Below are 18,770 nucleotides of genomic sequence, written 5' to 3'. Positions count from 1 at the left end.
TCAGCAGGCAGTGATCAGCAATTAATTTTATGGCCTTTAGCTTGAGATCAAAAATTATAACTCCTGTCCCCAGTGTTAAAGGAGACAGAGAGGGCTCAAAATGGGCTTATGCCAAAGTAGGACTCCCAGAGCTTCTGAAGGACATCCCAGCATTTTGTTTTCCTTCACACACATAGAATAGATTTTGTCCATACTGGGAAAACTACTGTTTTCCATTTTGACCACTGCAAATAGGCCAATGAAAACATTAGGATTCTCTTTTTGGTTCTCTTTTTTTCCCCCTCCCCCCCAAGATTTTTAGGTATTATAAAGTAACTTCTGCTGAATAAGTCAGTAGGTCAGAAAGGCTGTTCTACAAGTGCATTGTTTGTTTGTTTTTTAATTAAGTTTGAATTGATCACCACTCCTTTCATACCTCTCTTCATGGGACTATATCAGGATTTCTTTTGTTTGCTACTGATAGCATTGGATGAAGGTACCGCATAGCAGATCCTGTGTAAGCAAATCTGTCATTAGCTTTTCAACTGATCATAGATTTTCTAGGGACTCTGTCAAGCTTGTTTGACTCCATTCCTTGATGAGTGATATATCACTGGCTGCAGGAATCTAACAAAACGTTCATTCTGTCCTCAGTGCATTGTCCAAGGTGGTTTTCAAGAGCCTGACTGTTCTATGCTGTAGCTCTGCTAATATGGGTTTATCCGCTACTATAAGGCCGTGTTGTTTGTGCCTGTTTTCTCAACACAAGCTGCAGCTGGTGCCCTTCTTCCACCTCTTTCTTCATCAGCCATTGCAATGGTATTTTCATAAACCTCCATAGTTTTTAGTTGCTTGTCTTTGGCACCCTCCTTTTCTGCATTGACTTTGCAGCACTTGCAGAAGCCACAGCAGTGTTTCCCACAAAAGGCGAGTGAAGACATAAGTATATTGTCCCAGGGCTCTAGGGAGTGCATCCAGACAGGTAGGAAATCCCAGTTTTGGAGCTTCTCAGGCAGTGAATGTGGTCGCCTCTTCTGCATAACGTTAATTATAACCACAGCAAGAAAAAGAGCAAACAGGGGAAGGCAAACACCCAGAAGGACTGGCCAACCTGCCAGTGACAGACCAAATACAAACAAAGGCAAAAGAAAGAAGCAGAGAAGGAGATAAAATATAGCAAACCATCTGTACTGGGCTGTTATGTTTCCCAGGGTCTTGGACATGCGGATTGGTAGCCGGGTATAAGGTAGTGGGTAAAACAGAATAATCCCAGAGACATTAAAGAAAAAGTGGCACAAGGCAATCTGAAAGCAAAAACATTTGAGAAGTTCATTAGCTAAAATGCCTTTAAATGCTCCTACCCACATGGTAATAACTTCCAGTGGCACTAAGGCTCCATGGTTTCCCTTCCCTTGCTCCTCACTGTTTTTTCTTGTCTTTTGTGCTATTTCCCTGCAGAGCCTTTCCTAGCACAAAACAAGGACTTGGAAATACCTTACACATTGTAAAGATCACTGTCTACAAACAGGGGACAGAATTTGGACACAAGGCAAGCCTAGAGGGGATGGCATATCTCCCCGCAGATGGAGAAGTCTTAAAATGCAGCTTTCAGCCGCAAGAAGTGGATTCCATTAGAACTAAAGCTGACAAACCAAGCAGCTATCAGGAAATAGTTCTGTTGTTAGTAAGGCATGAGAACTACATGAGAACTGCTCATTATTGGGTTCTGCATCCGTAAGTTTTCAATGAAAAGATGGGAAGTGTAAATTAGATATAGCATACAGGGTATTGAGAAATTGTTAGCAGTACAAACCTGGATTTTACAAAAATTAGCTAAAAGTTTATAGGGCACTGAGGAGATTCCTGGAATGTGACTTTGGGACTTTTATAATCATTTAATTCACATACTTCAAAATTGCTTTTTAAAAAATAAGCGTGAAGAAACACCTACTCGCTAAAGCTTTCAGAAGTTGCTTAGACAGAATAAGCATATACTAAACTAAACAGTACATGACCTGCTCACCTTATCTTATTTTCATTCTATAACTGTTATCAGACTACAGTAAATATAAAACTACAGGGGTTTATTTTTAAAATACATTATAAAAACAGCAAGTTATCATGAAATCTGATCTTGGTCAAGATAGTATCTTCTCATGATTACATCTGTTCTATCATGCCTGAGGACAATAAAATGACTTCTGTAATTTTCTTGATTTATTGTGGCTAGTAAAAAACATTCATCCTATTCACAAAGGAAACTTCATTATCTTTTCACTCTTTGATGTAGAGGGTTCATTCAAATGTTATCTGCTACCTGGAATGTTCTTTACTGGGTAGTAAATGGAAGCCCAAAACCTGGCTACCTACTTTTCAAATAGTCTGAAGCAACAAGGAATTCAATAAAACCCACTCAGATTAGATTTACAATGAGAAAATAGATCTCATGATGCTCACTGCAATTTCAGGTAGGTAGACAGCTTGCCACCTTAAGGGTTGTACGGCCTTCACCTAGGTTACAGGAGTCCCTGTACACTGCATGAACAGAGTTAGGGTCCTGAGGAGGGAACTTACAGAAATTAGTAACCCTCATAGGGGACTACCTAAGAGGGTTGTCAGAGATGCAGGCACTGAATTCCAAGCTGCAGAGACCCCATGGTCAGGGGTCAAGCGGCCCACCCTGTCTCAGTTCTCAATTAATGTAGTCAGATCAAGTCGGATTTACTAAAGCAAGATTCTACTATATATTGACATTCTGGGGATGTTTAGTACAAGTTTCTTGCTCTAGCAGTTGAAATTAATAAGCTGTCATTAATAGCACACATAAAATCAGGCATGACATCCATGGCATATTTGCATCAGAGCCAATTTTGTCAGGTTTTTCTTCAGAAAAATTGCAACTTCTAAATGAAGACAAGGAATCATTGGTTTATACTGACCTGTAATGCATATTTTAACGTACTCCCTGGACTTGCTAAAGCTGCAAGTATAGCTGTTGTGGTTGTGCCGATGTTAGCTCCTAAGGTAAGGGGATAAGAGCGCTCAATGCTTATAACGCCAATGCCTAGGAGAAAAGAAACAGGATTGAGTGGTTTCAAAATTATGGAGAAGATAAAATATGGGGATAAAGAACACAGTATTGACAACTTACCAACAAGGGGTGTAATAGCAGATGTGAAAACAGAACTACTTTGGACAACAAAGGTCATACCAGCCCCTGCGAGCATAGCCAGGTATCCAGCTAGCCAAGTGAAAGGAAATGGGAAATCTAAAAAAGTAGAGGGAGAACATTGTCTTTAGTATAACAGAATGCTCTATGGAACAGTAACACAGCAGTGAAAAGACTATTAAGCATTTCAAATGTAGATACATTGTTTGCATATTGTCTCTTAAATGACGATTTTGGGTCAGTGTCAGTTCTACTACTCTAATTTACCCTGTTCACTATACTCCCTCTCCAGCCTTCCACCATTGGATACACTTTGTGACGGATACTAGACTAGGTAGACATTTGTCCTGACCCAGAGTAGCATTTGTGTTGTAATACAGTTAGGTACCAGAAATGTTTCTACAGGGGCAAACACAAAAACTTCTGGGTGTCTTGAGTGTCGGTTTTGACAACCAGGCACCTGCTGCATGCATTGCATGTTCAGAAAGTTCTGAAGACCATTCTGAGAAAATCAGGTTGGTTGTTCTATTTTCAAGTGGATGACCTTCTAAAAATCCACTTGTTAACACTTGCAAAGAAAAGCTAATCTCAGTGATTAGAAACTAGGCACAAGGGTCCTCTGTAGTCTGCAGATTTATGAGTGAGCCAAGAGGTGAGGGCTTAATTAATCAGGAAGACACAGAGGAACACAGAGTAGATCACAAATGAACAGTAACTGGCAGCTGATTACTTTCTACTCCTTGTGTTTGATTCTGGCAGTGTTGTTTGCCTGTGAGAAGATAAGACAGCATGGGGACCACTTTGTTGCCTTCCCCATTTCTGTGAACCCTCTCTTCAACCACAACCAGAGACTTGCCAGGACTGCTTTTCTCTGCTACATGTTCTAACATCTCCATGCAAGGGAGGATGAAGAAAAAGCAGCCACGTGAAAAAAAACAACATTTACACTCAATGGATCCGGGCTGAAAAAACACCTAGAGAACACAGGGAAAGACAAAAAGTACCACTATTCAGGTCTGCCTTATCCTACTGAAGAGAGAATTAAGCAGTGGAAAAGGGCAAGCAAAGGGAATTAGATCATTAATCACTACAAACTTTTTTTCAACTTACTTTAGAAGAAACATGCAGGCTCTTTACCAGAGCAAGCAATCACAATCTCAGCACTTCAGCGCTATCTTTTGAGGATGGGAACACTACGTTTCTAACAGCTAATGATTATACATCAAGAAACAGAGCCTGGACTTTGGTCTCTGTTGCTGTTAATCTGCTGCAGTTCTCAAGCAAGCTGTTCACTAATAGATTTTTAAAAGAAAGAAAATAACATGCTTGGGAGAAAAAATGCTGGGGGGGGAGGGTGTGATTTTGGTTTAATACTGTTTTCTTTCAACTATTCTAGAGTATCTGCCAGAACAGGAGATATCAATAAATGTGCTCAGTGTCCTTGTCAGTCCTGAAAACAATCTTCAGAAAAAGCAGATAATTACCAGTGTTGATTGTTTTCTTGATAACGCTCGCCACTTGTCCTTTAAGCACAGAGTTTAATAGCTTAACAATCATCACCAAACAGGAGCACAGAACAAGCAGGGACAAAGCCAGGAGGATGAGACCGATGCCAAGATCAGGCAGGTCTGAGTCTGTAAAGAGATGCCGGCCTGAAAAATAAAAAGAAAATGAATTGGCCTAGCCACATTTTTGCTTCTGATTCCAAGTCCAGCTTTGGTTTTCATACATGGCCTTAAGAAAATGGGACCAAAGCACACACAGCCTGGGGGGGTGATGCAAAGAGTGAAAATGTGACCTCCCTTGCTCCACAAAAGCATGTCTGAGGGGGGCAAGAGGGGCTCTTGTATGGTCATGCTTATAAAATACACAGTGGGCAACCCTGCAGGGCAGGCAGGAGCTGGGTGACCATATGCAAGGGAGAGGAATAGAACGGTGTGAGGAAATTTTGGTGTGCTCCAAGCTGGATGGTGGATTGGCTCTTCCCAGAGGTGTCTGTGTGCCTGAGAAGGGCTGCTGAAATTCCTGAAGGGCATGCATAGGGATGGAGATATCCGAGCAACCATTACAGCACAGTAACTATAGCTCCAAGTCACCTGAACAGCAAGGGTGACATGATACTGAAGACCTCAATTGCTGATATCAGGGAGCATGGAAAGAGATCCATCTGCAGCCAGATACCATATGATGCTGGTAACTCCAGCTGTGTAGCTATAACAGAGCATGGGCTGCTCTGACTGCACCTGCAGTCAGTAATACCTTGTGTCCATATGAAGTTAGGTGCTTCTCAATATACCTCTTAAGTGGTCTGTTAACACCATGAGAAAGCTATATACATGTGTAAAGATACTACTAAAAGAGAAATAGTTCTACTACTTACATTTACTGATATATTCTGTTTCAGTTACATTCTTGAGGGTCCATGTTACATTTCCTTCAGACCAGCAAAGGTCGGGAGATGTACAGTTTTCTGAAGGTGGAATTGTGACATTCTGCAGTGTCTAAAGATTGTCAGACAAATCAGATAATTCAGTCACCTACAACCCTTCATTAAGAGCTCATGCAAAGTTCTAGGTATTTACTACAACCAAGCATTCATCAGCTAAAGGCAGATTTGTGAGCTGGAGTGTAAGGTGGCACCACATTAATGACAAGGCAAAATTTCTTGTATTCTTAAAATAAATGGCTGTGCTGTTATCCAAGTCAATCAATACAACATTTAAATATTAAAATATCCCCCAAGGATATTTTGTAATAACCATAGCACTAAGTCATTACTAGCTAAGAACCTTAACTACTGATGTCAGGGTTTGTGGAATGAGGTTCATGTCTGACTGCAGCTGGGGAACAGTGGCATTCCTTTTCCAGCCAGTGCCACATCTTCTTTGGGTCAAAGAAAGATCTCTTTACTGTCATCTTAAGTGCAGTTAATGGTCTGGTGAGTACTGCACAGGACTGTGATTCAGTGCTGTGAATACTAGTGCAGCCTCTGTTGCTGGATGAGCACAGGCTGCTTACACTGCCTTTCTGTGCCTGTTTTCCTGTCTGTAGAAACAGAAGTGCTGCTACTACTTTCCTTTTTAAAGCTTATATACTAAGAGCTAATTACTAGTACTATGATTAGCATTAGTATTACTGAGCTGAACGTGAATTTCTATTTATACCGCAATAAAACCTTCCTTGTAAGAGCTCCTAGCCCAGACATATTGCATTCTGACACTAGGTCCATTAGTCCTTACACAGATTGAGGAAGAGTTTGCTGACTGAACTGTACTTCGTCACAACAGCAGCTAACAGCCAAATGGACTCTGAACCACGCTGCTGAACAGGGAGTAGCTTTAAGATGTGTTTGAGTGGTTCTATTGGGCAGAAACAGGGAAAGAGAAATCATATTTTCTTGCTGGGCACTGCTGCTGGCACCCTCATTCTCATTCCCCCTCCAGCTGATGCAGATGGGCAAAGCTGGGGGTGGATCCAGTGCCCCCACATCTTCAGGGAGCACCTGGTCTCCAGCCTCCCCAGTATGTCAGCCTTCACAAACACAACGCAATGCTGTTTCTCACCTTCCTGAAATTTTTTCAGACATCTGAGTTTCAAAGTAGCTGCATGTGATCAAAATGTTTATCTGTATGATTTGCTTTAAACATACGGGGTCTGTATGTATTTACCCCTGCCATAAGTCTATCTAATCATTTTTGCAAGAAATTAGTTTAACCCACTAGGAATGTCAATCATTTAAATGATCTTCCTCTTCCCCCATCAAGTTCAAGTCAAGATTGTAGGGATTTCATGTGGGGTTTGTAATTTAACTGTATGCTTGGGCAGTAGTTACACAACCAAAATACAGACAAACACAGAAAAAACTGCATATATGGAAATGTAACACTTTCTGTGTAGTTGCTTGTCTTCTAAGAGTGGGGTGACTGTAGGACTCAGGGGCTCAGACCTCACTGAGAGTTAAGTTGTGCCTGCCCAGACAGTGTGACAAAGGGGTAGCCAAGTGTGGGCTGGGGGCCTGAAAGCAGTACAGCTGCCCAAGCATCATGCCTACCCTGAGATGAAATATCCAGCTCCTCAGTAGTGTAACCTGAGTAGAGTTTCACATTAGCACAGCTCTGCTCCTGGCACTATCTCCCTAGCTAGCATTTCACTGGCCATCCAGACTGTCATTCAATAGGAGTTGGGCTCCACTAAAAACCCAAGCACTTAATTTTAACCTCCTCTGTCCTTAAGTATCTTCTGTCTCAGGACTTCAGGAATTACTTTTCTATACATACCAACAAGTAGAATAATTAGAGATCCAAGGGATATTTAATGCTCTAATTGTTAGTTAGCTGAACAACGCAAACCAAACACTCAGCCTCACAGTTTACCAAAATACTCATTGGTGTCGATCTTGGCAACAGATTTGTTCAAGCTGCAGTGCTGTTTGAGTGAAGAACAACGGGACATAGCCCCACAGAGGCTTCCTCTGGGGGCAATTTTCCAAGAAAGCTACAAATAACCAGCTGCCACCAGATGACCCTAACACATGTAAGACTAAAGCTGGTTAGATCGATAGATAAACGGTGGGCAAAAAGATACTTTATTTGGCCTATATTGCAGATTTTTTCCACTTTCAGGAAGTAAGTGGAAGTATCATTGTTTAAAGACATTTGGATGTGAAAGGCGTAAAAGGCTTGGCTCCAAACCACTACTTCTGATAAGCAAGGGCCTCCATGGTACCAAAAGCAACCAGATCAACCTCACCACTAGTATGACATCCTTGGTTTAAGTGGAACAAAAACTACATTAAATTGTTTTCATTCTTTTTCTGCTGAAAAAAAATACTCAGTTAAAAGTCTAATTTTGCAATCCAATGACAAGGAGTGTCAGCTACAGATCAGTAATATATTTCCCGAGGAACGTGACAATTTAGCGTGATACTCACCACATTGGTTTCAGTTACACACCAAATCTTTACCAGGCTTCTGTTTTTTGCTGATTCATCATTTGTAGCAATTGCATTTATTACTGATTTATCAAGCTTTAAAAAGAAAAAAAAAGCATTATTCCAACTTGCACCACAGACTTCTGTTCAGCTCTACTGAAATAACTCCCTTTGGAAGCTCAACCACTTAAAGCCTGCATGACCATCTCTAATGTTGGAGCTACTGCCCAACAGGTAGGAGGAGGTTTACTCCCAGAAAAAGGTACAACTCTATGCTCACAAATACTGTGTCTCATTCTCTCCAAATCACTCACCACCTCATCTCACCCTTTGTTTAAACAACTACACTGACACAACTGCCTAAATGCATTTACTGTCATTTTAGGAGCAGCTCACATCCCCCCTGGCCTCCAGCTCTCCCTCTAAATGTGTGCGAGTTTCCCATAATTTCAGTGTTATCTCTTCAGGTCCTGTGCAGATCTTCTGGATGTGCTAGGGTGTCTCAGCTAGTACTATCTGCCAATGTCTAAGCAACATCCCATCCATCCTATGTGGCTGTATTTGTCCTTACCTGCCTTCCCAGTTCTAGCTAGGTCTATAATTATTAAGGTGAAATGTGAGGGAAATAGAAACATGAAATATAGAGCTGGGGCTTTATGAAATGTGAGTAAAAGAAACAATCTATCTGCTAATGAGCTTTACCCTGAGGACACGGAGAAATGAGTGGAAGCCTCCTCCCGCATATTCAGAGCATTTTGATTAGCTGTGACTGAACCAAGTAAGCAGCTTCCTTGAAGAGAGAAAGAGCTTACCTCAATGATGAGCTTGGTAAAGGGGTCTGTGATAACTTTTAGTAGCTGAGGGGCATCCTCACCACTTTCAAGACGAAAGGACTCAACTATAACACTGGTAAGACGGTAAAGATAGCCAGAAATAACTTCAATGGGCAACAGCGCAAACACAGCGAGCCAGTTAAAGAAATCATGGATTGTTGCCGCAGCAAAGGCCCTGTGAGAAGAAATTAAAAACCAGAGCTGCTTTTAATTAAATGACATGTGCACAACATCAATTAAATATGAAATCATGGAAGGGGGGATGAAACCCATTTCAGGATGAGAATCATTTAATTTCTGGGGTCAAAGGAGATGGCTACTTTGCTACAGAGTGCTAAGTTGTCTCCACACCATTGATGGAGTGAAAGAGGCAGCCAGGTGAGTGAAACAAGACAAACTAGAAAATGCAAAAGTGATCCTTAACACTAGGCTGCCATGAGTACTTGTCTGAAGAAAGAACGGCTGTACAGTCTACATTTGTTTTGCTTCTCACCCATTTCTGCTACATATTAAATCCTCAGCCAGGCATTGCCTCTTCGACCTGTTCTCCCTGACTCATGGAGCAAGATACAGCTCTTTGCAGCCCTCTCACATCTTCTTGCAAATTGTTGGCATACAACTCCCTTCCAACTTCTCCTCCACAGCTTGAGGAGCCACAGCTCTTCCCTCAGAGGCTTTGGCTAAGTGTATTTCATACATCTGGTATGCCATAAATTACAAGGTACCAAAGTCTCATAAGCCTCCCAAGTTTACTGCCCATCTCCAGTAAGCCATGAGCTCTCAGTGATAATGTCAAGTGGCAGTCCAAAAGTTGTCACTGTATATATTTGACAGCCAGAACACTTCATTTCTCTACAGTTACCAGCTCTTGCTTACTGTAGACTTAAAAAACTTTCAACATTGAAGTCTCTTTTAAGGAGAGTAGACCAAAATACTGTATATTAACTTCTTGTACAGCCTCCCATAATTAAGAGATAATCAAAGGTGGGTGGTACAGTGGGAGCAGTTGAAAATTTTTCCTTGTGCAAGACCCAGTTAAAAATGGTGGATTCTTACAAAACCACAAAATCCAATATGCTTTTCTTCAAGTATATGAAGCCATATAACTAGTCAGCATTATACATTGACCATGGCCATGCTTGTGACTTTGCTAACTAGACGTTCACATTTTGGTCAATAGAAAGGTTGAATGGTTGTAGTAGTGATAAGGAATATAGAAGAAAACCTCCAAAGAAGGAAGAAAAACAACTTTTCAGATCTAGTGTTTAAGTACAATACCTTCTAAATTCATTCCTGTCCCCGGCTTGCATGAGTGCCACAATCGTGTTTGTAACTGAGGTGCCAATGTTTGCTCCCATTATGATAGGAATAGCTGATTGGACAGACAGCACTAGAAAGCAGAAAAGGAAGCACTGAATGAAGAAATCAGATCATCAGCAAGCTCTTTGCTCCAATGAAAATAACATCTATTAATGTCACTGGAACCCTGACTTCCCTTGATGTCACCGGGATTAGGGATTCCAATCCAGATGCGTTTGCTTTAATCAAGCCCCCTGGGAATGTGGTACTCCCATACTCCCATGATCCCCACTGAAACTGCAGTCCAAGGTTATCCCTTTCCACCACATGTTAAGAGGGCCAGAGTAAGATAAAGTCTCTTCTTTCCCAGGCATTTTCCTACTTACTGTAGAATTTTGAAATGATGCTACAGAAACAAATGAAGGTCAGTAACTGGATAACATGAGAAAAGTATGCAGATACTTCCAAAATTAATGCGTTCAATGCCAAGGCTTCCAATGATTTTCATTGCAGTTGTGGACTTACTATTACTACTACTACTACTACTATTATTATTAAAGATTTTATTTTATATCAGGACAACAGCTGTGAAAATCTTTTCCTTCAGTCTCTACTTGTACACCCAAATCTTCTACAACTTGAACACAGGTGGCACTGTTTGCACCCCAGACCAAGATTTATGAGTGATCTCTAGGAAGATACTGTAAGCAGACTTACATGTGGAGGACACCATGCTGACCACAATGGATGAAGAAGTGCTGGAGCTCTGGACCATAACAGTCACCAGAACTCCAATCACCAATCCCGCAACAGGATTAGACAGCACTGAATCATCTTTAAAAATGTCCCCTGCTGCTTTACCTACAAAAAACATATTCTCAAAGTGAGGGAAGTGCAAGGTAAAGTCCATAGGAATTATCAGAGCATTTAATTAAAGATCATTCAACCATTTAATTCATACATAAATAGCCATGCTTGGCAGCCAAAAAATGTACAGGATGATGTAGCCCAGGGATCCTAACTCAGGTCCTGAACTCTCAGCTTCTCAGTTATCAGAAAATACTTTATATTCTCTCATTTCAGTGACTGAACAAGCTCTACTGAACTCTGCAGAGAACCATATAAAACCACAGCCATCAGAGGAAGGACTGTAAGGACAAAAAAACCCACACATGCATAGATTTAAATGGTACTGCTGTCTTTGTATTTTTTGTTACTGCATCAAGGACAACTATTTTAATAATCATGAGTAATTTTATTCTTGTAGCTTTCTGTGTTGCCAAAAATCAAAAATACCTCCATGGAAGCTCACATATTTCTCTGATAACTGCTTCTGAATCCATCAGCAGAATTCAACCCTTGGAGATAGGTAAATGTGAAAAATACATTTCAATAGTTTTCGTCCTTGAAGGACTTGGGGGATATTTCAGTGTTGGATACTTTGATCAAGAGCACAATTTTCATATTTCACCTTGTTGAACTGTCTTTCACATCGGACAGATTTATACACAGGTGTATTCATGTAAACTTTCACTAAAGTAACAGGAACCTAATAAGAAATCAGGGCAAATAATCCCTACATCAACAACCAACAACAACCAAGCTCTTGGAATTTGAGAAGCAAAGACCCTTTCCAACAAGTGAAGGTCAGTCTTCAATCAGAGCTACTTCTGAATCTATATCTCAACACATAAACCTATGGAGAATGTTCTTGAAGAGTTATACTTGTAATTTAGTCACTCAGATGAAATTTACTGGCCCGTTCATAGTTCATTCTTGATATTTTAGACATTTTCATACCTCCTACCAGTTGAAAAGCAGAGCTCAGTACATCCAGAGAACACACAAACATGTAGAGTAATCCAAGTAGCATAATAAACTTCCCTATCCCGTAGAGTACACGAATGATTTTTCCTTTTCTATCCAGTTCTGCAAAATAAATACATTATGCATAAAAGACGTGCTTGATGTATCTGGTTATCTGGTGTTCTCTCTAGAACAGTCTAGCACACAAGCAGAGACTATAGAGTCAAAGACAGTGTTGTGAACCCAGTGTGTGATTAAACCTGAAAGAATGTTCTTCTTAATCAAATTTTAACTGCAGAAGCAGGTAGTTCATTTACCTAGTTCTACCATGTAAAAGCATTTGGTATATGTCAAAAGCCTTATGAAGTCTGAGATTGACCCTTGGTTTTACACAGTTATCCTCCCGAGAAAAGAAAGGCCATTAGGAGCCTGGATATAATAATACTCATTTTGGATTGTTTTCCATATATCTCCTTGTGTTTTAAGGAGGGTAAGCATGATTTCCAGATTCTGCTTAACTTATAAATATAATATCCCCATTCACTTCTGGGGAAGGTGAGACAGAATGTAAAGCCTATATATGAAAACTCCTCAAATCTTAAATTCAGTTCTGCAGAAAATATCATTTCAGAAAAATAACCAAGGCAAAGAGAGCAGAAGTGATGAAAAAAATACATGCAGATAACTTATTTACTGAGAAATGGCTACCTGACCACTTGACCCCAGTATCCTGCAGTTCCGGCAGAGCCCATGGGTCTTCTTCTTCCTGCCTTGTCTCATCTATCAAGGCTATTGTGGAAAATGCAGGTTGAATTTCCCCTTTATTTCCAAGTGAAGCCACATTGCCTGATGAAATAGAGCATTAAAAAAAAAAAAAACGGTTTAATTACTTTCCATCTTCTCCAAGGAGACCCAAAACTAATATATCTCTGTAACTCACAGGTGAGCACATATTACCTTTGTGATTTTCTCCTTCTTTCCCAGCCATGTTCTGGTTTTGTTTGGAAGAGTCCCCAATATAGTTATTGGTTTCAGGCTTTTCCACCTCAGGCCAGGGAGCCATGATCTGTGACAAACAAAGTAGTGCTGATTAAAATGCATGTGCGGTCAAAATCTTCAACTTAGAACAGGATATGTGAGAAATATGATTATGTCTATGGGCAAAAGAGATGGAAATGGAATGGAAGAAATTTGTCCCTAAACACAGCTTTTTGCCTCAGTCTTCACTGGCAAGTGCTCCAGCCACTCCACCCAAGATGCAGAAGGCAAAGGCAGGGACTGGGAGAACGAAGAACCATCCACTGTAGGAGAAGATCAGGTTTGAGACCATCTAAGGAACCTGAAGGTGCACAAGTCCATGGGACCTGATGAGATACATCCATGGGTCCTCAGGGAACTGGCGGATGAAGTGACTAAGCCACTATCCATCACACTTGAGAAGTCGTGGCAGCCTGGTGAAGTTCCCACTGGTGGGAAAAGGGGAAACACAACCCCCATTTTTAAAAAGGGAAAAAAGGAAGACCTGGGGAACTACAGGCCAGTCAGTCTCACCTCTGCGCCTGGCAAGATCGTGGAGCAAATCCTCCTGGAAACTATGCTAGAGCACATGGAAAATAAGGAGGTGATTGGTGACAGCCAACATGGCTTCACTAAGGGCAAAACGTGCTCGACAAATTTGGTGGCCTTCTACGGTGGGGTTACAGTGCTGGTGGACAAGGGAAGGGCAACTGATGTCACATACCTGGACTTGTGCAAAGCATGTGACACTGTTCCGCATGACATCCTTGTCTCTAAATTGGAGAGACATGGATTTGACGGATGGACCACTCGGTGGATAAGGAACTGGCTGGATGGTCACACTCAAAGAGTTGCTGTCAACGGCTCAATGTCCAAGTGGAGAGCAGTGAGGAGTGTCATTCCTCAGGGGTCAGTACTGGGACCAGCACTGTTTAACGTCTTTGTTGGTGACATGGACAGTGGGATTGAGGGCACCCTCAGCAAGTTTGCCGATGACACCAAGCTGTGTGGTGCGGTCGACACGCTGGAGGGAAGGGGTGTGCCATCCAGAGGGACCTGGACAGGCTGGAGAGGTGGGCCTGTGTGAACCTCATGAAGTTCAACAAGGTCAAGTGCAAGGTCCTGCACATGGGTCAGGGCAATCCCAAGCACAAATACAGGTTGGGCAATGAGTGGATTGAGAGCAGCCCTGCAGAGAAGGACTTGGGGATATTAGTGGATGGAAAAAAGACTGTGAGCCAGCAATGTGCACTCGCAGCCCAGAAAGCCAACTGTATCCTGGGCTGCATCAAGAGAAGTGTCACCAGCAGACTGAGAAAGGTGATTCTCACCCCGCTCTCATGAGACCCCACCTGCAGTAGTATGTTCAGCTCTGGGGCCCCCAACATAAGAAGGACATGGAACTGCTCAAGTGAGTCCAGAGGAGGCCAGGAAGATGATCAGGGGGCTGGAGAACCTTCCTTATAAGGACAGGCTGAGAGAGTTGGGGTTGTTCAGAATGGAGAAGAGAAGGCTCCAAGGAGACCTTATAGTGGCCTTCCAGTACTTAAAGGGGGCTACAGGAAAGATGGGGAGGGACTGCAGTGATAGGTTGAGGGGTAACGGTTTTAAACTGAAAGAGGGTAGATTTAGATGAGATATAAGGAAGAAATTCTTTACTGTGAGGGTGGTGAGACACTGGAACAGGTTGCCCAGATGGGGTGGTGGATGCCCCCTCCCTGGAAGTGTTCAAGGCCAGGTTGGACGGGGCTTTGAGCAACCTGGTCTAGTGGAAGGTGTCCCTGCCCATGGCAGGGGGGTTGGAACTAGATGATCTCTAAGGTCCTTTCCAAGCCAAACCATTCTATGATTCAATGATTTTTACTAATCTTTATTAATTATTCCTTTATTTGCAAAATTGATTTCTCAAATATTTTTTAAACCACACAGTTGATTTATTTGTGCAATTCACACAATTTAAAAAAATTACTTCCTTCTCATGCCTGTATTTTTGTTTGTTTTTAACTTTCATGAAAGCAAAGATTCCTTTGCTTTCCAAACCTTAGGCATTTATTTTCTTTAACTCATATTATCTCCTTTCAGCAAAAAGTCAGACAACTGTTTTACTTTCTTACACCCTCTCAATTTAACTGACTGCTTTTACCAAACTGGTAATTCAACATACAGACCTTAGCAAAGAAAGTTCTTCCCTAAAGCATTGCCTAGTTTGGGTCATATAGGCTAAACACAATCTTTTTGTTGCCTTTACTGGTTCATTCCCATGGAAACATGGAGGGGAACACGACCCTGGACAAGGTGGAGGAAGACCCCAGAGTTTTGAGCTCCAGAATGATGCTTGCTGAATGACTGGACAAGACTGTAATTAGACTGTAGTGGTCATTTGCAGGTCTATATTTGCTTGTAACTCACAGGTGATGCTGCAAGTGAAGCTGAGTTAGTGGCAGCAAGGTCAGGCTCACCCATCTCACGTGGGCTCTCTGTCTGAACCTCTTCCTTCCTGACCCCTTTTGAGCACATTTGACATGCATTGTAATATTAATAAATAATAACTAAAAAAACCCACATCACATGGCCAAATCCTGCCAGCACAGGTACAAGTACATATGTCAGACGTAGCCCAGGCACAAGAGGAGGAGGCAGATGTTCCTTGACCCAAAACCTAGAATAGTCCTACTTATTTACTTCACCAATATCAGAAGCCAGACATGGAAGAGGGGAAAGGTGACCATGGGGACCCGAGGCAATATATGATAATATTTCTACCTTTCCAGGCTTGTAAGGCTGTTGATTAGCTCAGCCAGCATGATTGAAAACTCAGTGGAAAGGATGGGAGAAGTGAACTGTGCCCAGAACAGCCTCACCTTCAGATCTGTCTCTTCCACCCTGCAATGCTCCTCATAAACAGGGCACCTGCGCCCAGCCTCCAAAAGTCAGTGTCAGAGTTGGTATCATGCTCCCATAAACAAGGTTCACCTGCATTTAGCAGCCACTCTAAGGGAGTATAATTAATCATTTAATCATAATCCTTTATGTAGCTGATGGTGAAAATGTTTTGTCCCTGCCCATGTCAATAAGCCACATATCCTCCTCCTTTAGCTGGGAAGGAAATGTCACAGACAAAATCACTCGTATCTTACTGTAACAGAGGAGTGTATTGTTTTCTGGCACTACACAAAGAAAAGAGTATCTCCCCTTCCACATCAGCAGGAGAAATTATTCTACAATCCCATTAGCAAAAACTATGCTTTTACACGTTCTTTATCTGTGGCGTAAGATCCAGAGCAGGTCCCGTGATACACAAAGAAAGATCTCAGAACAGATGGAAAAAAATCATTCTTGCTTGTTTCAACAAGCATTTCCATTTGCTTGGAGCAAATTCTCATATATTTTCTCCCATGCCAGAACAACCTCCAAGCCCCACCCATGCCAAAACACCTCCGTCCTGTTAAACAAGTTTCATTTATAAGTGTTCAGCATTTAAAGAGCTCTAAAAAATAACTGCTCAGCACAAGTGCTTCTCAAGTGAAAGGCAATCATGAAAATGCATTGGAAATTCAGATGTGAAGTTGCATTGACAACATATTCCCACCATGGAGTGACACAGAATATGCTGGACACCACCAGCCCTAGAAATGCCATCAGTACTTCTACAGGTCTTCTGTCACACTCAGCATGGAAATGAAGGATTCAGCCTGCGTGATTACCGTAGGGAAACTGAGCTGATGCATTCACTGGAGAAACTGAAGCTTGAAAACTTCAGCAGAAAAACAGCCTCTATGTCTCCTAAATAAACTCTCCTCATTCAAGAATTCATCAGGGCATTTTTTCATAATAAGCATCTCCCATGTTCCTGAGGTGTTCAGGATCCCACAGGTACGTCATGTATTATTATTGTTTTGTTTTATGTGATTAAAAACCATAGAATGAGAGTTGACCACCTCTGTGGAGGAAGTTTTTTTATAGGTATGTATATAAATTATTCATATGAGCCCTAGTCAACTTCTGATTTGAGAAGGTAGACTTGAATACTGGAGCCTTGTGCATTTGGGTTTGCAGAGGTATTACTAGAACAGCCTATTCTGTGTGATTGGTATCAAGGACTGATGAAAGCAGAACCATCTAGATCCTTGAAGCGCTACCAAAGCTGCCAGCTTTCTCCAGATCCTGACTCTTGTTAAGAGGAACAGCTGAGAAGATAGTTTACAGCCACCTGATACTCTGTTTGCTAGAGTCCTGGCCACAACTACTTACTGTTAATTAATCGCTGTGCTACAAGGATAATCTACTTTCTACGGTTTTCCTTTTAAAGAATTCTTCCTTGGCCCAAATACATACATTAGCATCTTGAGAAAATACTCAGAAGAAAATCTGGATGCTGTGGAGGAGCAGAGCAGTGGGGTGACAAAGCTAACTGCATCATTCCCTGGCAGCTCATATGTGCTTTTGGAAAGGCTGACGTCAGGCGTGGTATAAAAGACCAACATCACTGACGCAAGATATAAATGACAATGGAAACCCTAATAGTGGTTTACTTTTGCCACTGAGGACATAAGTACACTGCGAAGAACATGTTAGAGAACGGGCAGAGGATGGGCCAGTGACGACGCACACCACAACAAGGAGCTATGTTCAGCTGGACGCACCGGTCCAGGTCCAAAGGCAGGATAGCCACAATTACTGGATGAGGTGCCCGGAGTGATGAGCTCTGCCCATCCCTGTGCCAGCCCGCGTGCCTCAGTGCTGGGCGTCCGGTTCCTGCCTTAGCTGGCAGGACACTGGCCAGGATGCCTGCACCCAGGATGTAGTCATGGAGCCTACATCCAGACAGGCATTGGCACTTGGGGTACCTACCCATTTGGAACTGTGCTGAAATGGGAGCGTAATTTCCTCCTGAAAGTGGCAGGTCAAAATATGCTATGCATATTGCAAAGGTCTGAAAACTAATGCCTGCACAAACTGTAATCCAGTCCGTTTCAGTGAACCTCACGGCAAATCCTCTCACACCGTCGTGTGTGCTCCTTTCATTTTAAGTATAGCCTTTCCTCGCCTTTGGAAAATGCTAACTACATGTGACACCCTTTCTAACTCTAAAAGAAACTGAAACCTCCCACTCCAAAGAGGGAAATAGCTAGAAATCAATGGCATTCCAATTCTGAAATAAAATGTGAGAGAGAGAAAGTCGAAGCCAAAGTGGGCTCCCGTGGTTTTTATATCCATACTGACTCTCTCACTGCAGCATTCCAAAGAGTTAAAGTCTCTGGGGAATTATCTGAGCAACACTAGGTGTCATGCAGTTGCCCTATATCTCGTTCCTCAGTGACTCATTGGACTGTAACAGCACTGCCTCTGTTGCAGGGCTAGACTCTCGGTGCTTTTCAGTTTTAAATCAGAAACAGTTGTAAATGTATTTATTTTGCTGGACTTAACACGGAGAATATGAACTACCATGTGCCTGGACGGTATTGTTTGTACCTCTCCACCCGTGACAGCTCAGTGAAAGGCCACGTTGTGTCTGAAATAAGAACTACAAAGCAGTAAGCCTTAAAGAAATCTCACCTCAAGGGAAACAGACCCAGTCAAACCAAGATGAAATAAAAGTACTGGAGAAAATAGCAGTATTTTCAAAACCAACGGGTAATAACTGCAACAACCACCAACATGATCATACATGTGCCTACAGGTTGTTTAAGCAGCTCCAAATCAAGTTTTGGGTTCAGTCAGCCTTTCCCCCTTCTCT

At 42.0% G+C, this 18,770-nt stretch overlaps 1 protein-coding gene across 1 annotated transcript; it reads right to left on the bottom strand.

Annotated features, from left to right (window-relative positions):
- Positions 1-350: 350 nt before the first annotated feature.
- SLC34A2 (solute carrier family 34 member 2) lies at positions 351-13,082 on the bottom strand. The gene is made up of 12 exons (XM_074865049.1): positions 12,974-13,082; positions 12,725-12,862; positions 12,011-12,139; positions 10,928-11,071; positions 10,190-10,301; positions 8,891-9,086; positions 8,079-8,174; positions 5,529-5,649; positions 4,633-4,800; positions 3,131-3,247; positions 2,919-3,043; positions 351-1,283 (listed from the first exon to the last, which is right to left on the bottom strand). The coding sequence occupies exons 1-12, from the start codon at positions 13,077-13,079 to the stop codon at positions 708-710; spliced, it is 2,028 nt and encodes a 675-aa protein (XP_074721150.1). The 5' UTR covers positions 13,080-13,082; the 3' UTR covers positions 351-707.
- Between the last annotated feature and the right edge of the window lie 5,688 nt (positions 13,083-18,770).

This window comes from Strix uralensis, chromosome 4, assembly GCF_047716275.1.
Source record: "Strix uralensis isolate ZFMK-TIS-50842 chromosome 4, bStrUra1, whole genome shotgun sequence".
Taxonomy (NCBI): domain Eukaryota; kingdom Metazoa; phylum Chordata; class Aves; order Strigiformes; family Strigidae; genus Strix; species Strix uralensis.
This window is presented reverse-complemented; position numbering and strand designations above follow the sequence as displayed.

Excerpts from the sequence above, each read along its gene's own strand:
- SLC34A2 (XM_074865049.1), bottom strand. The coding sequence starts at position 13,079 with ATGGCTCCCTGGCCTGAGGTGGAAAAGCCTGAAACCAATAACTATATT. Across the intron at positions 5,650-8,078 it reads GTGTAACTGAAACCAATGTG|ACACTGCAGAATGTCACAAT; the intron begins GTGAGTATCACG and ends GACAATCTTTAG. Across the intron at positions 3,248-4,632 it reads CAAGAAAACAATCAACACTG|ATTTCCCATTTCCTTTCACT; the intron begins GTAATTATCTGC and ends CTACTTTTTTAG.